We start from the raw sequence: 16753 nt of genomic DNA on the forward strand, positions 1-16753 counted from the left end.
TGCCCTTACCAGGAGCTGGGCTAAGTAATCAGCTCCCATTTGCTTTCAGGAGCTTTTCTTCCCTGAATGCTTTCCAGAGTTCCAGAGGACAGGAATGAATATGGCGGCCTGGAGGAGCCGAGAGCTTGGGGCCCCCCTCCTCAGTGTGCCCTCAGAGAACAGTACCCAATTACTCCCGTCCCCGTGGCCTCCGGCTGCACTCCGAGCTCACCCAGCCTGTGACTGGTTCAAGGTAACCCCGAGCTGAGAGCTCACTCCTCTGCTCTGTCTCTGTAGCCAGCTTCTCCGTTTTAATACCTGCAAGCTCTGTGGCACTCAGACACCCGTGATCCTTCTGTGACCCTGCGGGACCTGAGGCCATGCTGACCCCACGTGGGCTTCACCCCGGTTTAGCCTCTGGCGCGATGTCCCTCAGCGGAACAGACTTTTTAAAGTCCTGATTTTGTGCTCCATTGCTCCATCGCTTGCCGGGAGCCGGCCCCTCCCCCCGCAGTCTATCTTCCCGTCGCTTTAGATTCACTTCTCCGCCAGTCCTACCTTTCAGAAAGTGGTTGTTTTTCTGTTTCTAGAATTGCTGTTCTTCTTTCTCTTCGATCTCCCGTTGGATTTGTAGGTGTTTGCAATCTTTAGATACGCTATCTAGCTGATCTGCTACCTGATGTAGTCTCAGCCTGCTACTTCTCTGCTACCTTGACTCCTCTTCCTCTAATTTGTTTTTATTTTCTACTTTCTGCTCTTTTCCCTTTCTTTCTTCATATTCTTCATTCCTTTCCTTTTTATCAGCATGTTAATTCTGATATATTAACATAACAGTATACTAACTCCACATACTAATTCAGCCTTTCTCTTTTACAAATGTCAACATTTAAGTTCATATGTTTATTTCTAGGTCCTACGTCATCTGAGTTTGGTACGTTTTGATATGTAGTATTTTCTCACTACAGATTTTTTTCCCCATTTCCATTATGATTCCATCATTGATTCCTTCATATATTTCTTTATGTAGAAATATATTTAATTTATAAACACATAGTTATTTTTATTTAACTTTTTGCTATTGACGACTTAAATCCAATACGTTGTCTGTCAAGTGACAGTCTTTGAAATTGTTGAGATTTGCTTTATAGCCCAGCAGATAGTCAGTTTCTGCAAATGCTCTGGGTGGGCTTGAAGAGCATGCATATTACCCTTTCTTCGGTAGTTGGGTGTACTGCTCTGGATATGTCCATTTGATTAATTTTTTTAATAGTGTGTTTCAAATATTTTACATCGTTTCTAATATTTTTACCATGTTAGTCCATTTACTGAGAAAAATAGGTTAAAATCTCCCATTATTGTGGTGCATTGATTTATTTTTCCTTGTGTATCTGTCAATCTTTGTTTATATACTTTGAAGCTATATTATTAGCAGTATAGAACTATAGAATTATCAAATCTCTATAGAGAATCATATCTGTTAATTTACATAGTGATCCTATTTACTTCTAAGCATGATTTTTTTTTCTCTTAAGAACCACTTGTCTCATATTGATTAATATATTTGTAAATAATACTTTCCATCCTTTTATTTTTTTATTTTAAATTAAATTTTATTTTATTTTTTCAGTGTTCCAAACCTTTCTATATTCTTCTCTTTAGATGTCTTTGAAAAAATTGTACATTCTTTATTTTATAACATTTATCTTGTCTGATCTTGATCTTATAACTGAATCTTTAGTTCATTTCCCATTTACTGCAGTAACTGACATACTTGGATGTATTTCTTCCATCTACCTTTATGTTTTGTTATTGCTCCTTATCAGCATTCTCTTGTTTTGTCCCCATTCTTGCCTTTATTTTTCCCCTTTCCTTTTCTTCCTTCCTTCCTTTCTTTCTTTCAGATGATTTTTTTCACATTCCACTTAATATCTCTATTTTTGCAGAAGTCATAGATTCTCAGTTTTTTAAGAAGTTGCCTTAGAAATTTTAATGTTGCATACTTGTCTTACTAACTCTGAAATTAGTCTGCCTTTACCCTTTTCCTGAACAATGCCATTTCCTTAGAATATAATTTTCTGATTTTATTCCTATGTCACCATAGCTGCTCCTGTTCTGTCTCCCTCCTCCACCTAACCTCTGAGTGTTAGAGTGACTTGAGGTTTAGGGCTGGTCCTCTTCTCTCTCTGACTCTCCTTGGTGCTCTTATTCATTCTAACCAGACCTTAAATACTGCTGAATTTATGATACTGATGCTGCTGAATTTATTTGCCTAGCCTCTTCTGTGAATCCCGTATATATTCAGGCTTATGTATTAAGCTGCCTACTTGGTATCTCAGCTTGGATGTCTTAACACATGCAAAGCTAACACGACCACAGCTGAACCCTTGAGTCCCCTGACCGTCCCTCAGACTCCATCTCCATAAAGGTCACCATCATCTACCCAGATTTTCAGTCGAGAAACTTGGAAAAAATCCTTGATTTCTCCTTTTCACTTACCTGTCACATCCAAACCTTTAACATGTCTTGGGAATACCTCCCCCACCACCACCTTTTTCTTTACTGTAGAAAGCCAAACTTCTGTGGAGTGAAAAATGGAATAGAAATGTGTGTGATATGCTCAGTCTTTATCAGCCATATATAAAACATGAAATTGAGGTCACACAAGGGCAGATAAGCAGAAATATGACCAAGATTTCAAATAAATGGAAGATAATTAAGAGGGAAGTTAGTTATAATTACAAGTGATAATAATGTAGAAAACATAAGAAAAAATATTAAGTTTCTGTTACATAAACTGGAGAGGTGTGAGATGGCAGAGTAGCAAACAGTCTCCAGAGGGTGTGTTGGTATAAAAAGGAGAGTGAATGTGGTGCTGCCATTAGCTAAAAAAAAATCTTGAGAGATAGAACTCATTTGGGATCACAAAGGACACATTTGGGACAGAGAATTTAACTGACAGAAACTCAAAGCCAAAAGGAATACCTGAGAATGCCAGAATAGGCAGATGCTAAATGATAAATTTCAAAGGCATAAAATAGCATTGAAGACCTGCTATAAGCTAGTGCAGCTTTAAAACTCAAGGCAGGTGAGAGTAGTTCACATTATGAAACCATTTTATGGGTCACAAATGTTTTCTGTTGTGCAAGGCTAATAGTTACAGAGTAATGCAGGTGTTCCTAAGAAATGAGAGATCTTTGCCCTTAATAAATTACATTTAACAGATAGGTTAATGGGTTGTTTAAAAAAGAAAGTATGTATTAATATACACAGAAAGAGACACACACACACATGCAAGTCTGTAAGGGAAGAGAGTCTCTTAAAGTGGTATAATTGGGTATAATTCCAAGTTAGATTTTAGTGGGTTGAACAATCAGAGTCTGAGTTAAGCTGGGGAAGATAATGAGGCAATTGGAAAGCATACAAAATACATGACATTGAATGCAAGCTGAGAATATGAAGTACAGTTTCTGGACTGAGACTCAGTATAGGAATCAGGCAAGAGGAGATAGTTCTGTACAGTAAGGAAAGCTGAGGGTTTGAATTGTGTGTAACTCCTGTATAATGTTGCTGTTGGAGAATCCAAGAAGCCCAGGCATGCCTTGTAAAGGGGGCTGCACGCTGATCCTGAGTGCATTTTCGTAGAAGGTGACATAGTCTCCAAAGAGCTTTTAATAAACGTGTTCTGAAGCACTTCATCTATCCTAACTTAAAGAGGTGAGAATCCAGTGAAACATGGTGGTTTTAAAACCTCAAAATATATTTATTTTAATAGCTGAATTATACTGAATACAAAGAACTTTCACTGTGGAGAGCTGAACAGTACATTCAGTTTAATTGGCACTGGCGATGTGACCTCTTCTTACAAAGAACAACATATATATACCACAACTAATGTCTGGTTCAGAGTAGTGGCTTGAATCCCCTTTTGTTTGGGAAAGTGACCAGGTTTGGAAGTATTTTAATTTTATATATGGGCATTCAGAAAAAATTAACAGGAATATGACTTTTTGATCATTGTGAAAGATAGTAGGATATATCAGTTTCAAAGATAACTACCACTTAAAATTGATTTATAATTGAAGAAGGTAATTTTTAAAGTAATGTGCAACTTGAAGAAGGCTTTGTCCTAAAACATTGTTTAAAAGCAGTAACAGTGCAGTTGATTCTGAAAGTTGTATTCCGATATTCTTTACAATGGAATGTGGGGTTTGTCTTCTGTTTTAGTAAGTGTTGTATATTTTATTGTAAGAAAAACAATTACAAGCTTGATTTCCAACCATTTTCTAAGATTCATGGTTTTGAATCTTCTTCAAAACTGCCTTGAAGCAGTACAACATAATTTAAACTATCAGCAAAAATAACTGATATGTGCTTTGTGACTACTAACAGGAAATAGATCATTTATTTCATTAAATATGTAATTACTAACCAATATCAGTATTTCTGTTTGTCCTGAAAACTGAACTATTGAGGAAACCTTATCTTTTTCCTCAGGAAGACACTCTGTTAACATATCTATAATTTTGGCCACTTTGTAAAAGAAGATTTAAAATACTTTGTCACTTGAAAATATATTAAATTTTTTGAGAGTTTCCCTCCTTTTTCTTCTTTTTCAAAAGGTGCATTGCCATTTGCTCCCTCGGAGTCTGGATATGCGAAGAACTGGCACAGTGTACAAACCATCCGCAGCTGAAAGAGGCCGTCAATGTGATAGGTGTCACTTTGAAGGTATTACCAATTCGTGATGTGTATTCAACAGTAAACTGTATCCCAGATAGTCATCCAGTTCTAGTTTGAATTAGCCCCATTGTTATTTGTCTGTACATGAGAGATTTTGAATCAAAAATTATTTTTCTGAGAGCCATGTTGAATGTCCTGTGAGGCTCCCAAGAGAGACCACCAACAGCTGCTTCCCCACTGGTGGCTGCAACCTGCCATCCATCCCTGAGTGTTCCTCGACCAAGCCCTGCAGCTGAACAGGCTGTCTCTGGTAGCTGGCCGCTTCCTGTAGCAAGCAAAACAACTGTCCTTTGTGGGTAATAGTGACAGGAAGGTGGGATCTCATGCCCTGTCCTACAGTAGGACTGGGAGAGACCTGACAGCTCCTGGTTTTCAGTCCTGAGTGCTCACTGTCTGACTGGGTCTTGGCACTTTAAGGATGGCTTTCTTCCTTTGCTTTGTTAATGAAAGGAAGAGTTGCCATTCACTAAGTGGTTACGTGGAGCTGGATTCATGGTAGATTCTCCAAAACCTTCACAATGGCTGCTTTGCAAGGTGGATAGTATAATCCTGATGTCACACCAGAGGAAAGCAAGGCCCAGAGGAATCAGGTCATGAGCTCACAGCCATGCAGGTATAAGTGATGGCACCAAGAGCAGATCTGCTTACCGTGAAAAACAAAACCTTTATACATACTGTTAGGCCACTTTTCTAAACCAGAGCTCAAATCCTTCAAGGTTCTTTTCAGGCTCCTACTTAAAAAGGATGGTAATAATTAGCATTGTTATCATTATACCCCCCCCCCCCGAATCAGTGAGTGCCCAGTTCCTACCAGGCACTGTGCTAGGATTTTATGGAAGTTCTCAGCTGTGAGACAGTTGTCCCATTTTACAGTGGAGGAACTGAGGTGCAGAAGAGCTAAGGAGCTCATTCCAGGCTCTAAAGCCTTGCCAAGCCAAAGTTCAAACCATGAACTGTTTGTCTGACACCAGAGTCCAGGCTCAGGCCTGGCCTTCTTTACTGCCTGATGTGTGCTGCTGCTATAGTCATCCCCATTGTAGCTGACAACTGGGACAGTCATCACCAGGCCATTGACAGCCCCTGTGTCACCTTTTGTGCTTCAGCCCACAGGATAACCAGCCGGGGCATCCCCTGCCCATGGCTTGGCATCCAGCTCTCTGGTCTAGCCCCTGCCTGCTTGTGCAGTCTGATTTTGTGTCAGCCCCCCTCACCTTCTTTCTGGCCAAAAGAAAGCTCTGCTGTTCTCTCTGCCTCCATACCTGGGTGTACCGGTTCTGTCATGAGAGCTGGACAAACACTTGCTGCTGATCCCTGTGGTGAGGAATGGAAAATTGATTGAACCAGGATCAATTAGGAGTGCTCCCTCTGTTCTGATGACCTTTGATACTACTTTTAATCCTTAGAACCACCCCATGAGGTAAAGGGTTATGGCCACCTCTGCTTCATAGATGTGGGAAATGAGCTGATTTAGGGAGTAAAGAGTTGGCCAGGGTCAAACCCAGGACACCCTGGCCCCTTATCTGGACTTTGGCACAGTTGCAGAAGCTGCGGTGAAATATTCATATGTAACTATTAAAGTGAAAAAAGTTGGCAATTGTATATCTATGCAGAGTCTAATTTTTTAAATATCCTCTTTCCTCAATTCTAAGATCTGTTTTTTGAATGTTGAATGTAGTGTGGCCTCCCCACCTCTCCCCCTTTCCTGGAGAAGCTGTCAGTAGCTCAGTGGTATCCGAGAATGATTGAGATATGTAGATACAGTGATATAGCTATCCTTCTACCCTATATGGTTCTATATAGTACAGCAGGGAGATGGAAATTGATAACAAAAGTAGAAGGATATGAGGGCTTACATTTTGTCGTTGTAGGTCTCCACATTTTCAAAAATGTCTTTACTTTTGTGTAAAGATGAGGACGAACATAAGGCACCATAGAAAGAATACATGGAGCCCAGACTCTGCCGGAGGCATCCCAGCACAGTGCAGGGACTGTCTGGTGGAAGCCCCGCCCCTGTAGGTGCTCTGGCTCTCCCCATTTTAGAAATAAGAGAGAAGGCAACTAAAGAATGCCAAGAAACTCACTCCAGTTTGAATTGTGAAGAGATCAGAGGGCCAAGATCGGCCAAATCAGCCTCCCTTTAACTGTTAGGAATAGCAGAGGGAAACTCACAGATGTAATTCCAGGACCCTGGGATGAGCTGTCTGCTCGTCCCTCTGACATCTGTGTTCCTGCCTGCCTCTCTCTGACGTCTATGTTCCTGTGCCAGTTGGCACTTTTACTGAAGGAGGTGGCACATAAATCTCAGAGAACTGAGGGCCTAGCAGGGAGAGCATGGCCACAAGGAACAGCTCTAGAAGAGGGGCCTCAGGGAGCCTCAGGGCCTGCTAGGAGGAGGCCCAGCCCCAGCAGCACGGGGAGCATGAGCCCTGCAAGGGCTTCCTGCCGTATGGTTTCCACATTGCTCTGGACACCACTCTGCTCTGACCCTGCCCTTCAGGAACACTTGACAAGATTGACCTGGATGTTCCATCTGATGTGGGAAGGCATGGTCAGAGAAGGCTGGGAAATGCTCCCCAGGGGGTATCAATGAAAACCAGCCTGTAGCTCAGCAGTAAATGAGAGCAGTGCACCACATAGGCACCTGCAGATTTCCACCCAGCTAATTATGTCTGGTGGGATATTGTTGTGGGCAGCACAGGTGGCAGGTGAGTGTTCTAAGCCTGAGCTGTAGTTACTTAGGTATCCCATCCTGGATGTTGGCCAAGGAGGATGTCACCTTTGGCTCTGGCTCAGGTGAGCTACCAACCTTGCCTCCCCAGCCCAGCCTGAGCCCCTACCCTCAGCCTCACCTGTTGTTCCTTCTTTTACCCCATCTTAGGAGACATCATTAACTGGCTCCTCCTCCTTACCCTAGCACCGTCTTGGGTCATAGAGTCCTGCTGCCCTAGGGCCATCCCTCACTCAGGCTGGCTACCTATGCTAAAAACTGAGCCTCTGGGTGTTCTCCAACCCCATAGCCCTAGTCTGGCCCCCACAGATCTGTCCTCCATACTGCCACCAGAGGAATCTGTCAGCACAAGCCCTCACCAGGTCACCCACAAACTAGAGTACTAAGCATGGCATTCAGGAATATACACAAATAGGTCCCTGCCTATTCCCAAGATTGTCAGTCTTTCGGAGTAGGGACGATATCTGCCCTGTTCATCTTGTGCCCTGTGCTTTGCTCTTCTTTTTTGGCTCAAACAACATGGGAATGTATTAGTTCTTATAGCCGGAAAATACATGGGTATGGAAGAGTTTGAGTCTGGTTGATCCAGGAGGTGAACAGCATCAACACTGACCTAATTGTTTGAGTCCTCTGCTCTGTAGTCCACAGAGATGGCTTCCTTTTAGGGTGGGATGCCCGCACAGTTGGAGGATGTCTGCCAGTAGAAGTCAGGATCCTGCGTGTCCTTGTTCATGTTCAGCAGGACTTCCCTCACAGCATTCTAGTAAGTGGTACTGAGATGCATTAGCCAAGGTTTCTCACTCATCCTTTTGCCAGTGACTGAGGCTGGGAATAAAATCTTTTGATTAATTTCAGTCAGTTAGGGCATATTCCTGGAACTGGGAGAGAGGACTTGCACCTGGAAAAAGATCTACTGTTAGTTAAGGAGAGAGGGGGAAATTGACACTGGCCAAGCAACTACACATGTTCACTTTAGAGAGCATCCAGAAGCAAAAGATCCTCTGTAGTGGGAGGAGGTGGCCTGTGAGTGCAGAAATGAATAGTGAGAAGGAGGTAGGCAGTGTCTGGGGAAAGGGCACTCCAGGCAGAAGGAGCATCAAGTACCAGGGCCCTGAGGTGCACATGAACTGGTATACATTCAAAGAGCAAGATGTTGGTACATGGAGCAGAGTGCGCTGTTGGGGCAGCAAGGGAGCTATGGCCTTAGTACTTGTCAGTTTAGCTGAGCCTGGACAGCATTTCCCAGAATTCTTTTCCCCTTATGGTTTTTGGAGGGAGTGGGTCTATTGCTCTTTTTCTTTTTTTTTTTTTTTTTGAGTATAGCTGACACATAATGTCATGTTAGTTTCAGGTATAGAACATAAAGTGATTCAACAACCTGTGAGTTCTGCCGTGCGTACCACAAGTTTAGCTACCGTGTGTCACCATCAGTGCTGGCACATTGTCCTTGTTCCATGAGTATGTGCGGACTGAGTGATTAATTCCCTGCCCCAGCCCACAGCATTCGCATGGGACTAATACCACTCCACTTGCAGCCCTCCAGCCTAGCCTTGCTTGTCGCAGGGCCCTGCTGCCTGCTGCCTACACAGAGACACTCTTTCTCTACCTCCTTCCGAGTTAGGCTCAGCTCTCCTGATCCCCTCTCCCCCCACAGCCTGTCCTCTTTGCGGTCTGCCCCCTCTCTCACACCTTACCCCTCTCTGCTCAGAGGCTTATTGTCTGGTCTACCATAGCTCTCATTTCCTCATCATCCTCTTGTGTGCTTCCATCTTCTAGATGTAAGAGCCATGCCAACCTTCTGCTTCCACCCCATGACTTGACCACTGTGATGCAACAGAAACACACCCATTGCCTACTCATGTTCTTCGCTCCCTCGGTTCCATCTTCACCTCAGACTCCCCTTGTGCTACTCCTCAGGGGGCTGTGCGAGACATTAGGAATGATGAATGAGTGATATGAGATGATGAATGGTAAATGAGATGTGGAAAAATTAAACACATGAGAGAATAGGCATAGAAATACCAAAGATCAGCTTGATAGCCCTTAATGCCATAAGGGAACTATAAGTGGGAAACAGGATGAAGCTGAAGAGCTGGAGCAGGTGGGCTGCCACTCCTTTGGATGGACATGGTGGTCTCATAGAGGAGACATTTAGGGCCATGATCTGAAAGATGTGGCAGTGCCAGCAACATGCAGACCTGGGGAATGAGTGTCCCAGGCAAAGCAGGGAGCAAGTACAAAGGCCCTGGGGCAGAAGCAAGCCAGAGTATTTGAAGGATTGAAAGAAGCCTATGAGCATCAAGTCCCCTGAGGCCTAGAGGCCAGGCTCTGAAGAGCCCCTTGAGCACAGACGCTCTTGCCCTGGTGCCTACCAGAAAAGGGCAATCAAGAAGTGTTTATCCTATTGAATTCAAATGAATCCCCTTTGCCCTAACTTCTTCCTTGTCCTATGTACTTACACTGAGATACTAAATGTTGACTTTTCTGTATCTGTGTGGTGCTGAGGTCAATTAGGATGTGCTTCTTGGGACTTGGAACTCCTGGCAAGGAAACAACTAAGCTACGTATCCAGAGGTTTCCCAAAGCCACATATCCAGAGGTTCCCCAAAATCAGTGACAAATCTTTTCTTTTGTAGATAATGAGGTATGGCTAGCAGAGTAGTCCCAGGTTCTGGCCAGGGAGAGAAGCACAGGATGCCTTCATCTGTTTCATCCACCCCAGCCAGCAGCCCTTGTAAGCACCATCCCTCCCCTATTGACATGCCATCTCACAAGAAATGGGAGCATCCAGAGGACCTTGTACACACTCCAGACTCCGAAAACATACTCAAAGTAATTGAATACACCAGAGCTTATGAATCATGTTCTTGGAGTCATCAAAGTTTCACATTTCTTAGTACATTACATGTGGGCGTTCAGTTTAATTTTAGAAGACAGAAAGTCACTTGCTCAGTCCGTTTCTCCAGGTGCAAAATGAAGATCACGTCTACCTTGCAGAGCTGCTAGTGAGGATTTATCAATGCAGAAATGAGGAAAATTCTTGTAAAAGGTCCAGCACATAGGGAATGCTCAGTAGTCGACTGCATTTTAATTTCCTCTAGTTGTCAAAACTATAATTTATGCGATCTGCATGAGGCATCTGAAATTACAGTTTTAATTTTCCTATGACTGAACAACAGCTACTTGTTTCTGCAGAACATTAAGTTAATACAGCTAGTCTGGACGAGACGGAGTTACAGGATGATGATCATACACAAGCTATCTGGTACCAGGACACATTTTTCAAAAATTGAATGCCAGACAAGGAAACGTATCCCTAAACATCACTAGAAAGAAATGCCTCTTCTTTTCTTCCTTGGAACAAATGTACGTGTTAAGTTCAATCCTTTCGTTTGGGGTTTTGTTTCCTTTTATAGTTTTCTAACAAAATCGTGGCTCAGGTGGCCTGTGATGTTCTTCAGTTGCTGGTTTCCTACTGGGAAAAGCTTCAGATGTTTGAAACCTCTCTGCCTCGGAAAATTGCAGAAGTAAGTCTTTTCCTGTAATGCTAAAACATAAGCATTTCCCTCTCACTCTATTCGGTATTTAATGAATTACAGATACTCAGATAATTGTTAGAGAACTGTCTATTACATTGCCATACAAGTCATTCGTTTTAAGATTAAATCGCACTGGCTCTTCTCAGCTGTGATTTCAGGCACTACGTAAAGAAGCCACCAGTGTTCATGGCAGAGTCTCACACTTGGGGAGTTTGAAAAGCAGACACGACCACAACAAAGAGACCTTTTGTAGATTGGGCTTCATTCATCGAGAGTAATTTGGATGGTGCCAACAAGGAGTAGGCAGCTGGTTATGATGCCCTCCATGCAGGGGCGGGGGGCAGGGGGACTGTTGTGTGAAACAGGAGTCTCTTCCAGACTGAGGCCCCGGACCACGCTTTCTGCCATAGCATGATTACCCAGCTGTAATGAGATTACTACTCTAATACCCGCGGGCGGGGGTAGGAGGGTAGTTGCTGGGAGAAAAGGACAGAAGGAGCAGAAAGAATCGTCCCAGTGATGATATCCTGGAGGCCGGTTATATCTGAGGGTGCTTGCCTGTAAAGAAGAGGTACCCTCACCTCTGTAAGTGCCTGCATATGAGGCACATCCATTCCTGCCAGTTTTGAAAGCTGCCCTTTCTGAAACATGCCCTGTTCTTTACACATGCAGTGGTAACTTCTCAAGGAAATTTGACTTATCTCTGTGTGGTATTACAGGGAGAGAAGAAGTGATATTGACTTATTTTCTCTCCGCCCTAGGTAGATTTCACCAGTGAGATCACTTTGTTCTCTCAGGGAGACGTTAGGTGACCTAGAGTGGAACGGAACTCTGGACATAGGAATATCAGATGCTGCAAGCTGTAAAGTTGTGTTCTAGGGCAACTATGTACAGTTGACCCTTGAACAACATGGGTTTGAGCTACATAAGTCAATTCGTATGTGGATTTTTTTTTAATATAAATACAATAGAGGACTGTAAATACAGTTTCTCTTCCTTATGATTTTATTTTCTTTTCACTAGCTTACTTTATTTTAAGTCTACAGCGTAGAATATATATAACAAAATATGTGTTGATCATCCATCAACACATGGATGATCCATTAACACATTGATGACACTTCTGGCCTGTAGTCAGCTAATAGTAGTTAAATTGGGGGGAAGTCAAAATTTATACATGGATTTTTACTGTGTGCAGTGGGGAGGGGGTACAATACCTGGGTTGTTCAAAGATCACTTACAGTTTATCATCAAAAGATAAATACCTTTGAGTATTTATACCTTTGGGTACTTTTACACCAGGACAAGAGATAGAGACATGAATGGTTTATAAGAAAATCAAATGGTAGTATTTTCATAGTTATTTTTGAAAATGATTTTTACTTTCATTGTGTAAAGTGTGGAGACTGATGAAAGGACTTGTGTGACCACAGAGAGAAATGTCCCTTCCTCTGGTGCCCCCAATTTCAGCACCAGTAGGGTGGAATGGAGACTAGGTGTGGGTTTGTCACTTTCTCTTGATTTTCAGGACCATAGGGAGCTCTAAACTGTTCTCTGCTTTTTAATCACCTTCCTCTAGCAAGGTGGCACCAAGCTGGGTTTAGTGCAAGGCCATTTTGGGAATCTTATCATATAGTTTCCCAGACTATTGCTATGGTCTCTTTCATTGGGGATTTGTCTTTTATGCAGATCCTTGTGGCCACAATTGCTTTTCTTTTACCAAGTGCAGAGTACTCCTCAGTGGAAACAGATAAAAAGGTAGGTGGCACATCATCTAAGTTTTTTCCAGAGGTTGGATTTTTTTTTTAACGTAAAACAAAATTATAAATAATGTTCTATGTAGGGATATCCTTTGTAGTTTTCTTCTCTATTGGTCCTAATGGTCTCCCCTGTGAAAACTTTATTTATTCATTAATTGTGCATTTGTGTGCCCACTGAATAATTATTATTGTGTAGGGACTGTTCTGTTGTTTGCTATTACATGTAGCCAAGTTTGAAGGATTGCTGAATAATTATTATTGTGTAGGGACTGTTCTGTTGTTTGCTATTACATGTAGCAAAGTTTGAAGGATTGCAGTATATGTTACTGGGCCTGTTTCCTCTTCCAGTTTATTGTGTCCTTGCTACTCTGCCTCTTGGACTGGTGCATGGCATTGCCAGTGAGCACCCTCCTCCACCCAGTGTCCACAGCGGCCCTGGAAGAGCAGCACTCGTCGAGAGCCCCTTTGCTGGATTATATCTATAGGGTGAGTCTCTATTTGGGCCTCAGGGACATAGAGTATAGACTTAAGCATCAGAGAATTACCAAAATATGTTCTATACATTTACTTATTTGTACCCTTTTGAAAAGCATATTTGGGGGCTGAAACATGTTAAAAGAAAAGAATAATTTAAGTAGTGAAAACAGAGCAGATATTCTTGTAGAGAAGCAATGGTTACTCAGTGAAAGAAGCTTGCATTTTCACATGACTTCCATCTTTAAACAACTGAGGTTTGACCAGAAACCACCGCTCCCCACCCCCTGTCAATTTTCATATAACATGGTCTATCTGTACTTATTTTTAAAAAGAACTGTTAATGCTGTAGGAATATTTACAGCTGTAGTTTGACAAAATCTGCTTATCAAAGGAAGAAGAAGTATAAAGGACTCAGTACTCTCTTTGCTTTAAAAGATCTTAAGAAATAAATTTTTTTAAGGTTTTTTATTTATTTGAGAAAAAGACAGAGATAGTGAGAGAGGGCACAAGCAGGAAGGAGAGGAAGAAGCAGGCTCCCCCACTGAGCAGGTAACTCCACTCAGGGCTCCATCCCAGGACCCTGAGATCATGACCTGAGCTGACATTTAACCAACTAAGCCACTAAGACACCCCGAGTCTTAAGAAATAAATTAAGGAAATATATCACTTCAAAGTATTTAGCCTCGTCATTTTTATAGTACTTAAAATATTTGAATTTCACTCCCTACTGATGCCTAGGTTTGGTGTTTGCTCTGGACCCTTTATATTATCCTTCTGTATTGGCTTTACATTCCCTCCTGTGAAAGCCTTATTTATGAGTTTAGCGTTTGTGTATCATCGAATAATTACTACTAGGTAGAGACAACTCTGTGTATTGTTTTAGTAACAAAACTTTACTAATTTATAATCTTTACTTTTATAAAGGTTATAAATAATTTATACTTATAATTTATATTTACATATGTCTATATATATGCCAAATATAATTTATATTTATAACTTAAAACCTTTACTTTTTTTAAAGATTTTATTTATTTGTGAGAAAGTGAGCGAGAGAGCACAAGCAGGGGGAACAGCAGAGGCAGAGAGAGAAGCAGGCTCCCCTGAGTAGAAACCCTGACGTGGGGCTTGATCCCAGGACCCTGAGATCATGACTTGAGCTGAAAGCAGATGCTTAACTGACTGAGCCACCCAGGCACCCCTACTTACTAATAACCTTAAAAAATATATATTCCAAGTCATTAACTTATTACTCTGTTGCCTTTTTTAAAAATGTATTAAACACAAGGGAAGAAGACACTTAACATGGTTGAAATTCTACTAAAAAGTATTGTGTATTTTTAAGTTGTTTCTTAAAAACAACTTAAAAGTTGGTCAAAACTTTTAATAACTCTGTTAGGATTCATTAGATACTTCTGTCATCTCTGTGGCTTATAAACGAGGCCTGGCTCAACCAAATAAAGTAGCCACAGTCATTTAAATTTATCTCTTTTCTAGTATTTTTTTTTGTTGTTAAAGATTTCTCTTAAAATTGTTTTACCAATGAATAAGTCACCTCCTCGTTAACACAATTCACAAATTTACTGAGTAATGTTATTTTATTTTTAAAGGACTCTTTTAATGAAGTATGATATGCATCCAGAAAACTGTATTAGTCATAAGCTCTGCTTGATGGATTTTCACAAAGTGGTTACACCTGTGAAACCAGATCCCAACTGCAGAAACTAAATAGTCTTGGTATCCCAGAAGTCCCCATCATGCCTCCCTACTAGTCACTATCTCCATACACACACCTGGGGTAACTGCTAGCCTGTCTAACAGTGTAGATTTTTTTGTACTTTGTATGGCTGGAATTATGCAGTATGTTCTTCTGTGTCTGATGTCCTTCACTCAGCGTTATTTCTGAGTGATTCATTTATACTGTTGTGAATAGTTGTAGATTTTTCGCTCACTGCTGTTTGGTAATACACAATGAGAGTATGCCATGATTTATGTATCTGTCCTACTGATGATGTATATTTAGGTAGTAGAGCTTTGGACCCTAAAAAGAAGTTCTATGAACATTCTGGTAGGCCACAGCAGGACTTAGCTGTGTGCTCCTACCTAGAATGGCAAAATAAGCACTTTTTAACTTTCACTTTCCTTTTGTCTTGAGAATATATTTATTGGCATTGTTGTAAAAGGAGCAGAATAAACTTGCAAATACCAAGAAGATGTTTTAGAATGGAAGGGATTCTATGTCTTCAAGTATTACCAACCCTATCAAGTATTACCTGCCTCCTAAGTGCTGTTGTGGTTTGGCAGGTTGTCAGGGACAGGGGGTTAGTCACATCCATGACACACATTCCCTTCTGTTTCTCACAGGTTCTGCACTGCTGTGTTTGTGGCTCAAGCACATACACCCAGCAGAGTCACTACACACTGACCCTGGCTGACCTGTCCTCCCCGGATTACGACCCTTTCCTGCCACTGGCAAATGTGAAGAATTCGGAGCCAGTCCAGTATCATTCTTCAGCAGATTTGGGAAACCTGCTCACAGTTGAAGAGGGTGAGATTCTTCAGAATAATAATTCTCATGGGTGGGAAAAGGAAAGATTGTAGCCTTTGCCCAAGCTTGCTACGTTATTTTCAAAAATTAACTTGTTTCTGCTTTCTAGACTCCTCTGTGATAGTAAGTTCTGCCTGCCTTGCTTCTTTTTTTCTGTTTCTTCGCTCCCTCTCCCTTTTCCTCTCTTAGTTGAATTTTGTGTTGAGGACCTATATGTTTCAGACCTATGAGACCCATAGAAAAAGTCTCATTTTCTACCCCAGAGGAACTTTACATGTATAGAGAGACAGGATTAATGCAGGACCCATTCATGAACCAGTAGCACTGTGGCGGGTTGCTGTGAGGAAGGACCTAAGCCAGACTTAGAAGGATGGGCAGACTTCGAAAGGATATCATGGAGGGTTGCAGACTAGGAGAGCATTGTAGAGAGGTGGGGATTTGCATGCCACAGTATGAGGATCACTCTGCTGATGGCAGGGGGACTATTTTAGAATATGTGGGTATTGTCAGGATTAGGAACTGCTGTATGATCTCCTCAACCATCTTCTTCCTGAAAGGACAAAAGCCTATCTCTGGGCTTTGAGATGTGAGTCCAAAGGTAGGTATATCACCTGTACATGTGAAATACTCACGAAATGCGTAAACTATGAATATTGATGAATCATATCAAATATGGCATATCATATCAAAATACCAATCAAAATTTCCTGATTGTGATACTGTACTATAGTTATGCTGTGTAAGATATTACCAGGGGAATGAAGGCTATTTGGGATCTCTCTGTATTTTTCTTACGAGTGCATGTGAATCTTCAATTGTCTAAAAGTTAAAAAAAATAAAATGTGGGTGTGGAGTTTTAGATCATCCATGAAAATGTTACGGACTTTGCAAGTTAAAACCTAGGTCCAAGGATGGAACTGTAAGGGGGGAAAAACACTGTAAAGAAAAGGAATGAGATAATTTCACCAGGTTAGTGGAAAAT

The 16753-nt window shown here is 41.7% G+C and overlaps 1 protein-coding gene across 5 annotated transcripts in view; it reads left to right on the forward strand.

Annotated features, from left to right (window-relative positions):
- The window catches only part of RALGAPA2 (Ral GTPase activating protein catalytic subunit alpha 2), a 319809-nt gene that overhangs the window by 185282 nt on the left and 117774 nt on the right, over positions 1 to 16753 (forward strand). For all 5 annotated transcript variants that reach the window (XM_059406446.1, XM_059406444.1, XM_059406445.1 and 2 more), the window contains 5 exons: positions 4599 to 4707; positions 10864 to 10974; positions 12676 to 12744; positions 13095 to 13232; positions 15588 to 15771. In XM_059406446.1, the coding sequence (XP_059262429.1) occupies positions 4599 to 4707; positions 10864 to 10974; positions 12676 to 12744; positions 13095 to 13232; positions 15588 to 15771 (611 nt within the window). The remainder of the gene's footprint in view (positions 1 to 4598; positions 4708 to 10863; positions 10975 to 12675; positions 12745 to 13094; positions 13233 to 15587; positions 15772 to 16753) is intronic.

Source organism: Mustela nigripes, chromosome 7, assembly GCF_022355385.1.
Source record: "Mustela nigripes isolate SB6536 chromosome 7, MUSNIG.SB6536, whole genome shotgun sequence".
NCBI lineage: Eukaryota > Metazoa > Chordata > Mammalia > Carnivora > Mustelidae > Mustela > Mustela nigripes.